This window comes from Suricata suricatta, chromosome 3 (genome assembly GCF_006229205.1).
Source record: "Suricata suricatta isolate VVHF042 chromosome 3, meerkat_22Aug2017_6uvM2_HiC, whole genome shotgun sequence".
Lineage (NCBI taxonomy): Eukaryota > Metazoa > Chordata > Mammalia > Carnivora > Herpestidae > Suricata > Suricata suricatta.
In genome coordinates, this window is record NC_043702.1 from 29,577,875 (window position 1) to 29,596,127 (window position 18,253).

General features: G+C 39.4%; 1 protein-coding gene across 1 annotated transcript in view; it reads right to left on the bottom strand.

Annotated features, from left to right (window-relative positions):
* PARD3B (par-3 family cell polarity regulator beta) overlaps window positions 1–18,253 on the bottom strand; it is a 1,000,837-nt gene that overhangs the window by 524,946 nt on the left and 457,638 nt on the right. Inside the window, exon 4 of the mRNA XM_029934009.1 lies at window positions 785–894. Within this exon, the coding sequence (XP_029789869.1) occupies window positions 785–894 (110 nt within the window). The remainder of the gene's footprint in view (window positions 1–784; window positions 895–18,253) is intronic.

Genomic DNA, 18,253 nt, shown 5'->3' on the forward strand with positions numbered 1-18,253 from the left:
ATCTAACCCCCAGGCTATTTCAGAGAATGGATCATAGTTACAACTCTTGAAAGTGACTTAGGATTTATCAGAAAGATCCACCAGTACCATATAAAAGGAGGACATTGTCTCTTCAGAAACCGATTCTCCATTTAACCTATCAGTTGGAAGTTATGTCTTATTGTAAGCACTTTTGGTGTATAATTTTATTTTCCTTTCATCTGAATGCTGAGTTCCAGAAACCCACTTCTGGTACCACATACACATGATACTGCTATCCTGAAACTATGACCAGTCCCCGTGGCGTGACTTCACAGAATTCCGCATTGCCACTGAAAATATATAAATTATGCCCTTGGGCATTACAAAGCAGAAGGATGAAGGAAATTCAGCAGAGAAGTGCCCTGGTCAAGAGCACGTCTTCTGGAGCCAAGTGACCTGCCTTAAGTTCTTGGCTCTTCCCCTTAAACACTGTGTGTGACCTTGGATTACTAAACCTCCCTCTGCCTCAAGTTCATTATCAGTAAATGGTGTCAAAACATTGTGCTTACCACGATGTAGAAGTTTAAATGACTTAGGGTAAAGCACTTAAAAGAGTCCTCGGCACATAATTGCTGCTTTGTAAATAACAGCCATCAGCAGAACTTATATTCTAATAATAGCTCACACTAGCTATTACTAAAAGTAAAAGACATCTCATTGAAAGATATCTACTGGTCAATTTCTGAACTCTGCAAAGTCCCAGTTAGTCTGTGGGTAAGGCACTTTGTTCTTTCATTAGAAATGCAAACTCCAGGATACCTACTAGAGTAACAGGCTTCAGACTCTGGCCGCCCGACTGTGAAGCACTCGGCTGGGCATCAGCAGGCGGGCCTGGAGCTGGGTCACTGCTTCTCCTCACCAGCAGTGGCGTGCCTGTAGGACAAAGTAAGAGGGGAGAGGTCAGCAGAACCCTGGGGAGAAGAGAGCACATGGTACAATGCAGTTTAATTAAAAAGGTTTACAACATACTTTTATGTAAAAACATTCTATTTCTAAGGATGCTTGTAAATTAATCCATTTAATGATCTTTTGTCATATATTTACAGACTGACACATGGAAACAAAATCTTTCAACCCTCATCTTTCCCCACCTGCATTTCAAAACAAGTCATTGTACTTAACCAAAAACTATTAGGCAATGCAGAGGTTGACTGTGCACAATCTGAAACTGATCTAGAGACTGTATCTTAGTATTAAAAAGAATGATTATCCAACAGACAAGTGAAGAGATTCACAGAGTCAGTGCAATTTTCTATTCAGTAGAGCTAGAAGTATAGTCATTGCTGCCATTTGGTGCTTCCCAAATCTTTGGAAAGATGATTTACACTGAAATAAATTATTTGTTGGGGTTGTGGCATTAACGTCTATTTAAGTATACAAAGAGATTGGTTCTGTTCTCTTCCTTTTCTCCTAAAGTAGATAGAACTGATAAGGAAAATCAGTTAGTTCTTCTAAAAGCATATCTTGTTTTTTTTTTCATTTAATGAAGGCTTCTACTATTAAATATTTGAGCCAGTTATTAAATTCTGTGAAAAGATCATACTATTAGAAAGTTCAAAGTGAAATTCAACCTTAACAGAGCTAGCGGCCTAACTAGTCTGCCTGCAATTAGGCCTGAAATAATTTGTTTCATACAAAATTGGCCACTATGGAGGAAACTCTCAGAAAAAAATCTTTTGTGGTCTAAAAATTGCTCTCATATAAAAATTTACTTTCTATTTGCATGCTTTGGGGAAAAAAGTGGAAAGTGGTAGGAATGCAATTCTCCATTTATCAATATTCTGAAAAACATTCCCCAATTCTCCCGAGCTATGGCTGTTTAAAATAACATTTTTCATGTTCCATTCTAGATGGTGCAGTTACAAAAAGTGAATCCGTTTTGAAGTTATTTACAAATCTGATTTTTGTATGTGCTCCAACATTTTTATTCTGTGTACAAAGGATAGATGCTAATACCCTCAATCTTTGTTTAGGCTCCTGTTTATCCTTGCTTATTTTTTAATAAAAAATATTTAATGTTTATTTATTCTGAGAGAGAAAGACAGAGTGCAAGCAGGGTAGGGACAGAGAGAGAGGGAAACACAGAATCTGAAGCAGGTTCCAGGCTCTGAGTCCAATGTGGGGCTTGAATTCACCAGCTGTGAGATAATGACCCAAACCAAAGTCCAACGCTCAGCTGACTGAGCCATCTGGGCGCTCCTAACCTTGCTGCTTTTTTAAAAAAATAACTTCTTTTATTATAAGAAATTAACAAGGTATTAAGAATGAAACACTATCTAAAGGGTTTATAAGGTCCAACTTTATGTTCCATTATTTCTTTTTATTAAACATTTCACCACATTATTTTTTAATTCTGCCATCTCCATCTATGAATTTTTTACACAAGGGACACAGCAATAGTTGTATGGCTGGCAACTGTGCTTGAATGAAAACAGTAAAGGAAAATAGTGGAAGAGAAAGTAACATAAAAATCTCAAGACAATAGAGTCCCAGTCCTGTACCAGTATTTATTTCCCCTGAATCAGATGATCAGAATTACCATTAACATAAAGTGAACAAATCAGTCTGAATGCGATATCTTTAGAAGCAACCCATTATCCTTAAAGTTAAGAAGAGAATGGAGAAAATTCCATGAAACTCCAATTTGTTTCTAAACATTTAACCCACACCAGGACACTGCATGTCAACAATCTCAAACCAGATTAAAAACAAATCAAAAGCAAGTAAAACCAGCATGGGACACCAAGGTCCAAAAATAAGTTGATTTACCGACACAGAAATGGAAATTTTAGTGATTAACAGCTGTACTGTTTTTCTAGCTGAGTCACATACATATATATGAATATATACAAAATATGTGTGTATTTATATGTGTGTGTGAGCGATAGAGAGAAAGAGAGAGAGAGAGACAGAGAGACAGAGAGGGAGGGAGGGCAGGCGGGAGGGAGGGAGAAAGAGACAGATGGACAGACAAGACCTATTACTTTTCTTAGGTAATAAATGTATTTTTCTAAAAGACAAACTAGACAATTTTCATGCAACTATAAAGATACGGCTATGACTCTTTGCTTTCCATCAGTGCTTGTTATTTTATTAAGAAAGTGTTAAATTATTTGACATAATTCTATAACTATGAATTTGAGTTGTGCAGTCAATCAATAGGCCATAATATTACAGTGTGTCTCCCAGAACAAGATAGTTCAGTGTTGTACCAGTGTGCCCACTATTTGGGACATTAGTCAAAGAAACAAAAACAAAAACTAACTAACATAGCTAGATCTTAAACATGCTTTCAACTTATCAGGAGTAAGATTTGTTCTTCTCTACTTTTTTTGGATCAGACACTTGAATATATTCTGGTGAGCCATCTTCTTTGGCCGCCTTAATGTGTTAATATCAAGTATAAATCATTTTATAAAGGAATTAATAATGAGAATATTTAAATATGCGCTGTTATCTCAGAGAGTTTTAAACAATCCTTCCCTTGGCAATTTAAAATTTATTTAATATTTGTTTCTTTTTAATTGCCAAACCTCATTTGAAGATGACTTCTAAGTACAGACTGAGCCACAACTTAAAGACAAAGACAGACACATCCTAGAAAAGACGAGTAATTTCAAGTCCTGGAGATGATGTGGGGAGATCCTTGGATATATTTAATAAAGCAGAAGGGCCACCTTGCAGGCATGGCTCCCAGAACGAAAAGGAGACAACCACATCCAGCCTTACAGAATTTTCTGTGGGAGGGTAAAGTAAATAAATCGTAACCTCTGTACTGAAGGAGCTTAAACCTAACAGCGAAGATCAGACTCTAAGAACTATCATGTGTCCATGCAGAGGAGAGGACCATGGGTTTTGAAGACAGAAAAACTCGGTTTCACCTTTCCTAGCTCTGTGACATTGGGCTGCCTGGTGACATGGCCTCATCATTTAAAACCTGGTGATAAAAACAGATCACAGAATTGATGGAAGGCTGAAATAAAAGAAGGCATGCATGGGACAGGTACTGTCTGGTCTGCAATTCCATGCAGAAAATCCCCTTCTTCCCAATAAAAAGGAAATAATAGCACTTGCTATTGTTATAAACAGTGCTATGTGCTCAAAAAGCTAAACCCCTGAAAGTCAGTTTTCATGAAATAATATGTAAACTAAAATAATAAGACATAATTCTGTGCTGAACCAGGTATAGACTTATTATAGAAATCAAAGCTTTTTAGAAAAAAATGATGTGGGAAAGGAGTTCAGAAATGGAAAAAATAACTCATTATTCATTGATATTTTTAGGTAACTAAGAAAGGACTCTGACTCTCAGGTTTTAGAGGCAAAAGCTTTCAGTTCAGCTCAAGAGAATAGCAGTATTCCTTAGAATCAAAGTTTAAAAGCCATTGGCTGCAACGCCCAAATAAAGTAAGAAATGTTTTGTACTTTAAAGCATAAAATCTTATGAAATTGCATTATGTTTTTCCACACAGTTAAATACTTGAGGCCTCATTATGCATCGGGAGCTACACAAGGCTGGCCGATATTAAGAGGAATAGTCAGAGACCATACTTAGGCTTTATTTTTAAAAAAGAGGCTATGAGGACAAAGAATGATTTACACACACGTAGGTATCAGGGCAGTGTTCCAGTGAGGTCATGCGGGGATTACTGAATCCATACCTACGATCATGCACACTACAGACTGGATTAAGCCCCACTTCATTTAGGCAGAGGCACAGAAACTTACGGAAAGCCACAGAGAGCCGAAGAGAAGCAAGGATCCCTCAAAGCAGAAGAGTTCCAGGTCAAGTGTGTTGCTGCTGGTGACCCTGTCCTGGCAGATAGTGCTCTGCCACATCAGGAAAGTCTAAATTCTTTCTGGGGTACTGTCCATGCATATCCAGGGTTTCATTACACTCAGGCCGAACTGACTCACACACTCACTGCTCTTTCTTGTAAGAAGATGGCTAGACTCCTCAGGTTCTCCAGGCCTTGAGGCAGCTGGGACTGGAGTCAGTTCCTGGGTGCCTGAGTAATGGCACGATTTCTCCCACTACTCAAGCAATCACCATTTTAATGACGGTGAGACTAATTCAAAGGGGTACAGTTACTTATCTGATGTCCCCCTATAAATGTAAATAAAGGAGCCTAGAGGAGAATAATATAACCCATTTTTGGGAAAAGAGTGCTGAAAGAAATAGCAACTAGTTAAAAGGATCAAATCGGTTCACTAATAAATCATGCAAGATATATAGGCAACACAAATTCAAGTTACCTCTAGAAGTTTCTCTTTGTTATAATATCACACACACACACGCACACGCACATCCTGCATGGATTGTTTTCCCCCCTACAGTTACAGGATATATCTGGGATGGAATTGGCTCAAATGATAGATAATATGTTATACATAAAATTCTGTTTTGGAGATTTTCAAAGACATCTTAGAAATACAGACAGTTATAGAGACTGAAACCAAAGTCTAGAGGAATCATCCATGTGATGCCTCAATGAGAAGAGGGAAATAAACCAAAAAACAAGGACTTTAAACATGAATTCCATATCAAACATCACAAAAGCATATGTTCTAAATCGTATAGTGTAGAAATTTATCTTAAAATGGTTAATTAGTCCCCTGAGCAAAATCAAAAGCCTAGTTTGTCATTAATACTGGTGCCATTTATTGACATCTTGAGCTCTACAGGGTACCAGTCCCAGTTAGCATGCCAAAAGGCATGTTTTAAGAAGTTGGTGGCTTCAGGGCATCTGGGTAGTTCATTTGGTTGAGTGTCCCTCTCTTTATTTCAACTCAGGTGATGATCTTACAGTTTGTGGGATTGGGTCCCACGTAAAGCTCCGCATCGACTGTGAAGTCTGCCTAAGATTCTCTTTCTCTTTCTCTCTCTCTCTCTCTCTCTCTCTCTCTCTCTCTCTCTCTCTCTCTCTCCACCTGCTCTCTCCTCCTCTCATGCATGTGCTCATAAAAATGAATTACAAATGGTTAAAAATATTACACATTTAGGGGCGCCTGTGTGGCTCAGTCAGTTAAGTGTCCAACTTTGGCTCAGGTCATGATCTCATGGTTCATGGATTCAAGCCCCGAATCTTGGCTTTAGCCCACTGAAAGTTAAACAAAATTGTTTTTAATATAGGATGTCTTGAAATGCATGAGAAATAAGACAATAGATGTTCAGTTGGGCACTCATTAGGATGAGTACGAAGTTCATATTAAAAATCATATTGGCTTCTAGAACAAGGGAGGAGCGATAAAGATGAGGTAACAAAAGAGGAAGGATGAGGACAGGTGTATCAGTGGGGCCACATGTACAACAGTGAGGAAAACAGAATTCTATGTTCTCACAGAGTCTTCAGAAAGAAAGGTGGTCTAGAATGACAAATGGATAACAGAGCCACAGAGGGAAGTTCAGGTGGAAGAATGGAGAAAGAAATAGGAGTGTACATGATAAACTGTTTATGTACAGAGAAGGGGTTAAAACCTGGAACTTTTAGAATTTCAATTCTCCTTTGCTCTAAGGGATTACTTCTGTGCTACCAAATTATCAAACCACCAAAGCAGACAGTTTAAAGGAAGAAGACATGCTGTCTTGCCAATGCTACTGAACATTGAGGATAAGAGAAATATGAAGGGGAAAATGCTATAGAAATGCACCTAAATTGGTAAATATTTCACTCTGACCATAAAAATTATTTGCATATGTTAAAATCTTATAAATTTAAAAAGTGATAAATAGGAAAAGACACATTCCCCTTGGTGATCAATATTAATAGTATATTAATAATATTAATAGTGTGCATAAGCTGTGTCTTAGTTTCATAGAGTACATTTTGTTAATAGAGTTTGTACTAGTCAGCACCTGGAAGAATGCCTTTCAATTATCCTGTACTTCAACACTCATTGAATGAATTTGATGTTAAGTGAATCATTTTGACATTAAAGTATGGATTATGTTTTACTGAGATATTGTGAAGAGAGATGGGGGTTCAGGAGATCCGCCTTCTAGAGATGGGCCTGGCATGGTGCAATCTTCAGGAAGCTTCTCTACTCCAGAGTCCAAAACTCTCTCCTCATCAGCTAAGTAAGCATGTTGGATCAGCTACACCAAAATCCTGTTCCAGATCAACAAAGAGATAGGTCTATGATTTATATAGCCAATTAGAAAATTGAAGTCCAGAGAAATTAAGTTCCTAACTCTTTTAGACTTGATTTCTACTCCAGTTTTATTCACTTGACACTTTTCTATTCTGGGGTCACATTCTCTCTGTGAGGAGGTGTGTGAAAATAAGGGGAATGACAGCTCTTCAATGCAGGTGCATTTCTTTCATCGAAAGAGACCAGCAGAAAGAAAGATCTGGATAGAGAGATACAGGTAGAAGGAAAGGATGGTGGGAAGGAAAGGCAAGAAGGCAAAAGTTAAGCTACAGTCACATGGGTACGTCTAGCAAGACACTTGACTCCCTAGCCAAGGCATACCAGCACGCCGTCCAGAGTGCATGATCTGTTTCACAGATGACTAAACTGCCTTGTCAGTATTTTCTTCTGATTAATCCTGTCAATACTCCAATAAAAAAGAAAAAAAGATGAGAGCAGTACATCATTTGTAAAGGAGACACTAGATTTTCTTTTTTGTAAGGATGTTGTGAGTGTTAGATAAGGCCTTTCAACCAATACTTACCAAACTCCATTATACTGAAATCTGGAGACCCATTTAAAAAAGCTTGGTAATCATATCAATAGGGGCACAATTTATGGCAAAGGACCGAGAAGAGACCGCTTTCACGACAGGAGTGCCTGACCAGGTTTGGACTGTGATGAACAAGGCAGCTGTGACATGCGCTCAGTCACCATGATGGAAAAACCACATGAGAGAAACCAAGTCAAATTCTAGCCGAATTGTAGCTGTCCAAATATTTTAGTCTTAAATATCACCCCTTTAGGACATTAACTCCCAGGATTGCCATAAAAGGGGCAAAGAAGTTCAAGTTGACTAACGGTATCATTTTTCTTTCATTGTGGATTGCAAAAGCCATGCTCGTTCTATACACAAAAGGACAAATGCAAGTAATTCACAGAATAGTCACTAGCTACATAACAGATATGAATGGACACATACATGATAAAATAACTTTCAGTATTTGGAAAACTGCTTAAATTGGAGTGCCAGTGATATAAAAACAAGTGTGGGGGGGGTTAAATTGACCTTTATTGGAAATTATACTTTTCTCTGAAGATGGTTATGCCTTCCACTCAAAGTATATTATTACTATATTTCTGAGGATACTTTTTCTTATATTAAATTTTTCACATTTTATCCAGTTGATACATATAAATTTAGAATGTTTTATGTTGTTTAAAGTGCTTCATAGTATCAATGTACTTGTGCTATTTAAAATAAGTTAATGTCATATACTAGACATGCACTAGGTCCCAAGTGTTATATTAAGAACAATGGCAAGCAATAAAGGGACAAAACTCACTGTACGTGTTTTCCCAATGTGGATGGAAGAAACACGGAAGTGGCCATTTTAGGATAGAGTGAAATTTAAAATATTAAGAAACAAAACAAAACAGTGACAAGCTACGAGTTCAAGCACAAGCAAAGGTCCTGATCTTTGAAAGGTATACACTAAAAAAGCAACAAAACATTAGCAAACACAAATAAATATACCTGAATTAATAAAACCAAATATAGGCTCCCAAATCTTAGAGGTAGAAGAAAGAAATGTGACCTATGCATATCAACCTCTAATTTCCTGTTCTGGTATTCAGGGACCTCATGGTTTTCCCCAGTCTACCTCTCTGACTACATCTTGTACTGCATTCTTTGCCATGAGGTACATGCCAAACAGGACCGTGTGCCATTGCCTAAAAATGCCCTGCAAACTCAGTGTTCATGCTGATTCTACCCTGTATACTGTTATTCTCCAATACTGTAATCAGTTGTAATCCTGTCCAGTCTTTAAGTCATGGACAACCTCTACTTTTTTGGAATACCAGATACAGAACTGCTGTGAAGCTAATAAAGTGTAACTTCGGGGTCCTGCGCAAGATCCCAGGAGGAGCCTAAGTAACACAATCACGAGAGTATAGGATTTTGTTAACTTCACATAAATAAAATAGTTTAATTGATCCAGGTTAATTCTATCTCTTCCAACTCTAAAGACTTTTTCTGTTAGGTGAACCTAAAGTGGCCAAAGGCATTTCTGGGATCCAGTTAAGGGGAATAGTAGTGGGAGATATATTTTGTTTGAATACAATGGGCTATATTTGTATGGTCCCCAGACAACACTGTATATAGTGATAAGCAGACATCCCAGTGAGCAACACAGGCAGACACAATCCTGTTACTCACTGTGTTGGTTCACCCAGCGTCATGACAAAAAAGTAGAGAGCCAGGTGGCATATAGAAATAAGAGTTCTTTTTGTACTCCCATCAGAAGGGTATGGGTACTGGAGATAAACAAGATTTGAAATGCACAAAGATAGAGGTTAGTCTATAGAAAATGCTTCCGTTCCATTTGATGCATACAGTTCAGTATTCAAGGTAATTTGGTTCTCATGGAGACCTTGACAAATGGGAAGTTCTCTCTCCTACGGGAAATGCAGCATAGAATTAAAATTCCCATGCTAGTGAGATGCAAACCTATAACGGTTCCACAGGTTACAAGAATGTACGTGCGAAGTTCCATGTTTACACTTCCCAAATATTACTTAACCAGCATTTTGAATAACCATGCAACAGCAAAGACTGAGCCCCTTGTTTATTCAATGGATAAAGGATATTACATATGAGGAGGTTATTGAAGAACATGCAGCCGAGAATTGTAAGGAAAAGAGTTAATTAGCAGTTATTTTCAGGCATTAATTAATATGTAATCAGTTACCATATCAATAATTTTTTTCATATTTTCTGACATCTCCAGTATATTACTTTATAAACTGTTGGGACTTTTAATCATTAATAGACATTTTATGCTCTTAATTGAAAATGTACGTTCCTTTTCTTAAATAGCAATACCCCAGATTTTGTACCTTGAGAATCCTACAAAATGTAGATCTGCCCTTTACCTTCTGACATCCCACTTCATCTTATGTGTACAGTTGTATCTGCTTTATTTACTACTTAACATTGACTAAATGCCTAAAATGTACTACACAGTGTTCTAGGCACTTTGGACATTATCAGCACACAACACACAAAGGTCTTGATTTTGTACAGCCTGTAGATAGCTGGAGGAAGACAGATACTAAACAAGTACACAAATAAGTATGTGCATTTCAAATAGGGATAAAGCAAGTGTTTAAGCAAGAATGCGTGAAAGTGCCAGGGAGGGAGTAAGCTGGAGGAACATCATACTGTGAGCTCTTTAATAGCAAGCAGCTCACCTTCGTCCATCACTTAGGACCCCTAGAAAAGTGGGTAATTGACAGATGCATGTTGAATTGAACTAAGGAGAGCTAGAGGAACAAAGATCAACCTCAAAATTCAGATATCTTTGGAATCTGAAGTGTCCCAGACAAGAGAATCGTGGGGGGAGAGGGGTCTATGCCCCTAATATGTAAATAAATTGCTACTGTCAGGTTTGTTTCCCTTTATTTAACACTTTTTTTCTTCATCAACATTTATTTTAAAACAAACACTAGTCACACTAATGCGGCATATGTTATCACCCTTGCAACTTAATGATAAATGAGCATAAAAGTGACATCAACACCAGTGTTAAACAACCACAGTGGAGGCTTTGAAATATTGACTACGATCTTGTCAATTACTGTGGTTTATGAAGGAATCTGTTGCCCAGTCAGCTGATCTGTTAGTTTTCCATAGTTTATAATCGTACATCCTAGATATTTATGTGATTAATCAATATTTATAAGATTTATGGCAACCTATGGAATAACTAGAAGGATAATAGTTGAGTTTACTTGTAAAGATTCTTTGGAGGAGTTTAAAAATTTTTTTATGTTTACTTATTTTGAGAGACAGAGCAAGTAGGGGAGGAGCAGAGAGGGAGACAGAGGATCTGAAACAGGTCCTGTGCTGACAGCAGCAAGCCCGATGTGGGGCTCAAACTCATGAACCACGACATCATGATCCGAACTGAAGTCAGATGCTTAACCAGCTGACACCCAGGCTCCCCTTTTGGAGGAGCTTTTAAATAGAATTTTCAAGTACATAAGATACACAAGTTGAGGGGCACCTGGGTGGCTCAGTCAATTAAGCATCCAACTTCAGCTCAGGTCATGATCTCATGGTTCATGAGTTTGAGCCCCATGTCAGGCTCTGTGCTGACAGCTCAGAGCCTGCGGCCTGCTTCGGATTCTGTGTCTCCCTCTCTCTCTCTCTGCCCCTCCCCTTACACTCTGTCTCTTTCTCTCAAAAATAAATAAACATTAAAAAACATTTAGAAAAATGATACGCAAGTTGATAAATTGGTATAAAACGATTAAGATGGTTAGACAAGGCTAATGGACACATGGTTTTAGACTAAAGATAGATACCCACCCATGGGTACTGATAAGATTTGTTCAGCCACAAAATGGGCATGAACCAAGTGACCGGATAAACAAGTGGTTGAGGAGTGAAGGAATCTGGTTTAGAAAAATGTCACTAGAAGACCTTAAAAAGGGGGATTTTTAATTTACCCTAATTCAAATACCAGTGAGTCTTCCAAGAAGAAACAATCCAAAGCACAGTTTTCAAATATTGAGAAATAGGTTTAAGTACATTTTTGAAAGACATTTGTGGATTATTATATGAAAAATGTTTACTAAAAGAATAAGTGAAGATATCCTAATGCTGGGTGTTTTTTTGTTTGTTTGTTTTTCTTTTTTCAGTAAGTTTCCCTATAAAAACTAGAAAGTGAATCTTAATATGTATCCAGAGGCGTGGTTTGGACTTGGAGGGCTTGTCTGCTTCAGCATGGAACACATTTGGAATGGTTCAGGGGGCAGTGATGTTGGTCTATACCAAGTGTTTATGGAACTTTTCTTTTGTCCTAAATTTTAGGCCACAGCTCCCACTGAGTTAATCTGAAAGGCTACCTCACTGGCTCTTTGCAAGATGAGAAAGGGAGAAACCAGCAATGCCTTCAGGCCATTCAGCTGCAGTTGCAAACAATTACTGGCAACATCAAAGTACTAAATTCAAATCACCAAGTCCTTCATGATAGATGAGAAACATCCACAAGTCAATTTAAGGCATCCTGGGCACAAATCTATATGATTTATCAGCTGCATTTGAAACCTTTGATCATTACATTTTATTGGATCGATCAAAGTCCCTGGCAGGACTGGAAGATGTGGTGCATTTTGGAGCCACTGTTATCTCTTAGGAACACTCAAAAGATGGTTTTATGCCAATGCCTGTGTGCCCCAAATGTCTTTTACAAGGCAGCAAAAGGAACCTATGCCCTCAGGCCCTTACTTCTGATATGGAAGGTATAGTTTCTATTTAATAGCACTTAATTTCTAAACAAGAGTCAATCAACTAAAGTTCAATCCAGAAAACACAGAAACCAGGCTTTCCTGGCAAGGAGCATGTCTAATGAAAGTGCTGCAGGGAAATCTGACAGTCCTGTCCTCATGGAGACTTCTCCAACATTTATAACTGGTGCTTGAGCCCTCATTTGCTGACCCATAGCTTCCTCCTGGGGCCTAGGGGTCAGGTCTGACCTCGAGCACCTTTTACCTCGTGCATCCAGTAGTCAGGGGTCATATTGTCTCCATGACGTGGAAATAGCCCCAGCTGCCCATGCCTTTGTGACCTCACATTAGGTAACTGCAATCTAATCCACTTGGAAGTAGCCTGAAAGACCACCCAGGTGCTTCATATGGCTGTTGTCTTGCTATTAAATAGGTCCATTACACAAGCTGGAGCGCATTACACCAGCAGACTAATTCACCCGCCGACACAGCAAGGCAATGATCCACAGATCATTATTGACTTTTCCGTGCAACTCCTGGCCTCAAATTCGATGTGCATCAGAATCCAAAGGCCACGGGTACAAAACTAGATTGTGTTTCTATGATTCTTCAGAAGAGGCAAACTGCTCTTGCTAAGAGCATTAAAGCTCTAACTTTCAAAGGAAAGTTTTAGACATAACGAGCCTGCTAATGCTAAGTATGAAGGCTACAGAGTTTGGTGTGAATTTAAAATAATTTCCACATATAGATTTCTGAGAGTCAGAGGAGTGACTGGATTTCAGTCAATTTAAACAAAATAGGTTAAAGATTACAAATCCATGTCTATTTGAAAGGACAGAAAAAAGTAAGTTGATAGCACGATAGTCCTGGGAATAAGCCAAATTATACCAGGACATGAAATGTTTATCAACTTGAAAGTGATACCGGTTTCATGTGGTTTATGCCACTTACTTATAAATGCTGCATTATACTGTTAGTATTTTCTATAGTCAAATAGCACGGAATAGATAATTTTGATAAAAAGTGACAAAATAGCAAATTAAAGCAAAATCTACAAAGATTAGAGGGAATTTGATAATGCACCTTGACAACATAAACATACCACCTATGAAAAGCACTAAGTTACAGGTGCTGATAAGAAGCCAGTATCTAAGTCAGCCTGTATTTGAACTTGTCAAATGGTTCCTGAGACAAGCCTTCTTTGATTTGAGATGAGGGATCCTAATCTCATCTTCAGGTCTTCCTAGGTCAGGCAAACCTGTATACAGTGCTGTTTTCAAGAGGCTTACACAGAAGAGGAGTAATCGCCCTTGTACGCCATCCATGAAAGCTCGGATGCTATCAGACGCGTCTTTCTACAAGGCTCATCTACGTTATCTCACACTATGGTATCCATCTAGGTTGGAAAATACACAGACATGCATGCACACAGAGTGGCTTTCACAGAGGAAGTATCTGCGTCTCAAAATGAAATAGGTTGAATGCTCAGGTAGGCCAGGGACACAGCATTTACTTTGTTCCCTCCATGCACACAGCTGTGCAGGGCATGTGGTGGGTATCTTTCGAGTTTGTGACGGTCTTTGGTTATGTGCTTGAAGTGTATCCAACATTTTTACAAAAGGCTCCTGATCCTCTTTGCCCACAGGCCCTGGTCATTTTCAAAAGTAGCTTCTACAGGGTTTTCAAAAAAGAGAAAACCAGCAATTTCAAACTGGACTTATAGGCCACAAAAAGATTATGTGGAAAACATTGGATTCTTCACAAAGCACACCAGTTAGGAAAGGCGTGAGGGGATACACTCTCCCTCTGCATGTTTAGGAACAGCAAAATCACATGACCTGAGAGTCAGGCATACTCGATGGCAGGGATCTGTGGCCATGAAATAATTTACCACAATTTCTACTCCTATAGACTAATTTTATAAGCCCTTATGTTTAGAATACAGATTTCATAAACCCTTATGTTTAGAATAGATTTCGTTTCCTATCTAAAACAAACATATGGTATCAAACAGTCTTTTAATGCTCAGATTTAAATTAGTTTTAAAGAGATAAAAAGACTGAAATAGTTCTGCTATTTGAACATGCTTAACGACAGCAATATTTATATAAATGTATTGGCAGAGGAAATGTTAAGTTCCTTATATCTCAGTGGGCCCACGGTTTCATTTTAGAATCAACACATTTACCTAAAACATTCAAAATGTGGTATACAGATCAGGTGGACAGAATGACTAGGAGACCTACTCACAGCAGCCTCTCTGCATTTAAAACGTGAATTCTAACTTACAAAGGTGCCCCTAGTAGCCAACCGAAGTGTTTGTCAGTGACGGCTTGTTTCACTTGGTCACTGCTCGTTTTGTGCGAATATTCCACAAATGGTCAGAGTGTACTCAGGCATCCTGGGCTTCAGGTGAGTTCATCCTGCTTTCTCTTACGTTGACCTCAGGAGAATCTCTTGATCCTTGAAAGTGGGATTTTCTCACTCTGTGGGTTGCAACCCACTTATGAGTCTTGAAATCCACCTGCGGGATCATGATCAGCATTCTGTACCACGGATGGTATAGAAAATGGTACAGAAAATAGCAGTATGTGTTACACATAGTAACAATACACCTTGTTTTATGGGATAGTTATATACTTGTGTGTGTTTTGCGTTGCAATGTGAAATGCATTTTCCTTACTTTTGAGTCATGATGTAAAAAGTGTTAGAAAGAAAAAGGAGCTCTAAATTTGCCGTAGAGAATGTAAAACAGCAGGTTTAAACCCCGTACTGGTTTGAGAAGTTTCTGAGGGATTTCAAACTCCTCACGGAAACCCTTCTAGCCCAGGAGTGAGCCTGATATTCTATTTCCAGAGCCCTTCTGTTTTTGGAGTTTTAAGTCCCACTTAATATTTATTTTGCTTAGACATTTACTGGAAGCTTGCTAACTTTAGGAACAGTGCTAAATCTGGGGAAACTAAGTAAATATGTTATAGTCCTTGACCCCAACAGCCTCTGAAGAGAATGACTGATACACACTGATGCATAAGACATTGTCACCAAAGACAGCCGTGCAGTCCCTGCGAAGTGTGGCACGAGCCAGAGTGGGACCTGTAATTGTACCTGGTGGAGAGGGCTTCACAGGAGACCTAATACCCCGGTGAGCAGTCACCTGCTCACGCACCCACCTGCCAGCCTCCTATTATGTTCCAGGCCCTTGGCAGCAGCCTTTGCACTGGCTGATCCCTCTGCTGGGAATGCTCTTCAGCCCTTTCCTCTCAGACTAGTTCTCTGAGTTATTATGTACTCCTTCTCCCTGTTTAGTTGTCTTTGTTACTAACAGAAATGCTCTGTGCATCTGTTTACATGTATAATTTCGGACTCAACCAGGAAGGAAGCTTCTTCAGAAAAGAGATCCTGTTCATCTTACTGCTGTATGCCAAGACCCTGGCACACCGTGGGCACTATATAGGTGTTCATTCAATTAAAGAAGGAATTGAGAGAGCTAGGACATGTGTAGGTTGAAAAACCTTACAGGGACACAGGCAGGTCTGAGCCAGGATACATAGAATTGAAAGACCAATCAGCAATACTTAGGCTGCTGATTCAACTTACAAGATCAGATACAAAGTGTAGGTGTGTTGAGGGGTCAGGAAATGGAGGTGGTGGTGAAGAGTGAGGCCGTGGGGTAGGGATCTCCTTCGGACACTAGAGCCAGATGGGTATTAATCCCAGAGAGGATCTTGGCTTTTTACATGTCTGCTCGACAGGAACCCTAGAAATAGAAAAACCAGAAGCATGACAGACATGCCATTGCTGATTCTCAATGGTAAAACAAGGTGGAACGTCTAGAAACCAATCTGCCCAAGAGAACACAGTGGCACAAATTCTGTCAACACTCCTAAAGTATCAAAGAAAAAAATCATTTACTTATTCCAACTGATTCTTCATGGGAATGGTAGAAGACGACTGCTCCAAATACTAAAAGTTTACCGTGACGTTAGCGGCAAGTTATTTAGCACAACTAAAGGAGACTGTGCAGCACGTGTCATATGGGCAGGTCTGTCGGAGAAATGCTGACAGTTTTGGCAAAAACAGCAGACCGAAGACAGCAGCCGTGGCGGGCCCATCTAACGGTCGCTGTGGATCACTCTGATTATGAGCCACAAGCATGCAATCGCTGGCACACAGAAACTCCTGCCTAATAGCCGTGAGCAGTTCGCCTTTGCTATCTAAGTGTCACAGACTGAACACACTCTTGCCCGACCTAAACTCGGCATTAATACCTGAATCACAGCCTGGGGAAGCTCAATATTCCACTGCTGGAAAGAAGATAAACAGCAATAACACAAAGATGCAGCCTTTTTAGCGCTGCTAGTTAAACCAAATGCATTTAATCTTTCTCTTGCATCTAAAATGTCTGTCATCTGCTCTTGGTAGAATAAATGATATTTAAACAGTCCTGCAGAAAGCCAACTTTTTGAAGGCTTTTGCACATACCAAATGGCAGAATGAAAGACCCTGGTTACACTCAGCATCACAGGGCACAAATCATCAGGTTGCCAGGGGACATGCTATTCATGGTTCCACAACCAGAGAAAAACCACATGATCACTACCTACAGCGCTGAAATGCACAACTAATTTCTGTAGCACAACACATACGTAATCCGCTCTGGAAACAAATGATGAGCTTCAGTAACTATGACAGTATAAAGGTATTAACTATCTGTAAGAAACCTATTCATATCAAACGATTTCTTCTCACCTTAGTCTAGCAAGGCAAGGAATTAAACCATTGTGTCTCATCCGAAAGAGTTGATTAACATATCTGGACTCATGTTCGTTTAGCCACAGCCTCCATTACCACATCGAGTAAGTACTACCATTTGGGGGGAGAATTTAAGTATATCTGAGGCACATTCTTAGAGAAACATAAATTCTTGCAGATGATGATGGAGGTACGTACACGGTCATAGCTGACCTCCTCAGTATCTCACCAAGCATCACGCATGATTCTAAATTCTGTGTGTTTGTGAATCTTCATAGCAAGTCTAGGTCCTGAGGAGGACTATCACTCCATTGCACAGCTAAGGAAACAGAGACCAAAAGAAAGTTAGGTGTTTTATTCCCCATACTAGTGGACTGGAAAAGGAGGATCCAAACCCAACTGGTTGTCTTTGCCTCCCTGTCCACAGAGCACAGCCTTCTGCAAACAAATCAAAGCAGATTCTGCCAGACTAGAGCCCTGGACCTGCTGATGTTAGGCTGCATTTGTCTTCCTAAGGAGGAACAGTGCAGTCTTACTAAGCACCTGAATGGTTAAGTCCGTGAATGCATTCATTAAAGGAGGAAAACCTAAAATCATCGAATACATTTAAGTCAAGTTGCCAAAAACAATATCACTGTATGGACTGTCCTCTAGCACATTTTTCCTGCTTGTGTTACATTGTTGGGCATCTAGCTAGGGTCTGGTAAGAGGGTCAGGCTTGTTTTAATAACAGAAGGAAGGAAGGAAGGAAGGAAGGAAGGAAGGAAGGAAGGAAAGGGAAGGGAAGGGAAGGGAAGGGAAGGAAGGAAGGAAGGAAGGAAGGAAGGAAGGAAGGAAGGAAGGAAGGAAGGAAGGAAAGGAAGGAAGGAAGGAAGGAAAATATTGCTGCTGAAGGTAAATAAATACATGAAAATAAAAAGAAAGCTTAGGATTGGGGGAAGGTGTGGGCACCAAGAAAGATGCAAACCCAGGGACTGCGGCGACCAGATGCACATCGTCAGCTTTCTCTTTCTTCTACTTCCTATGCTTGAAGGCCAAAGGTAAGGACCCATCT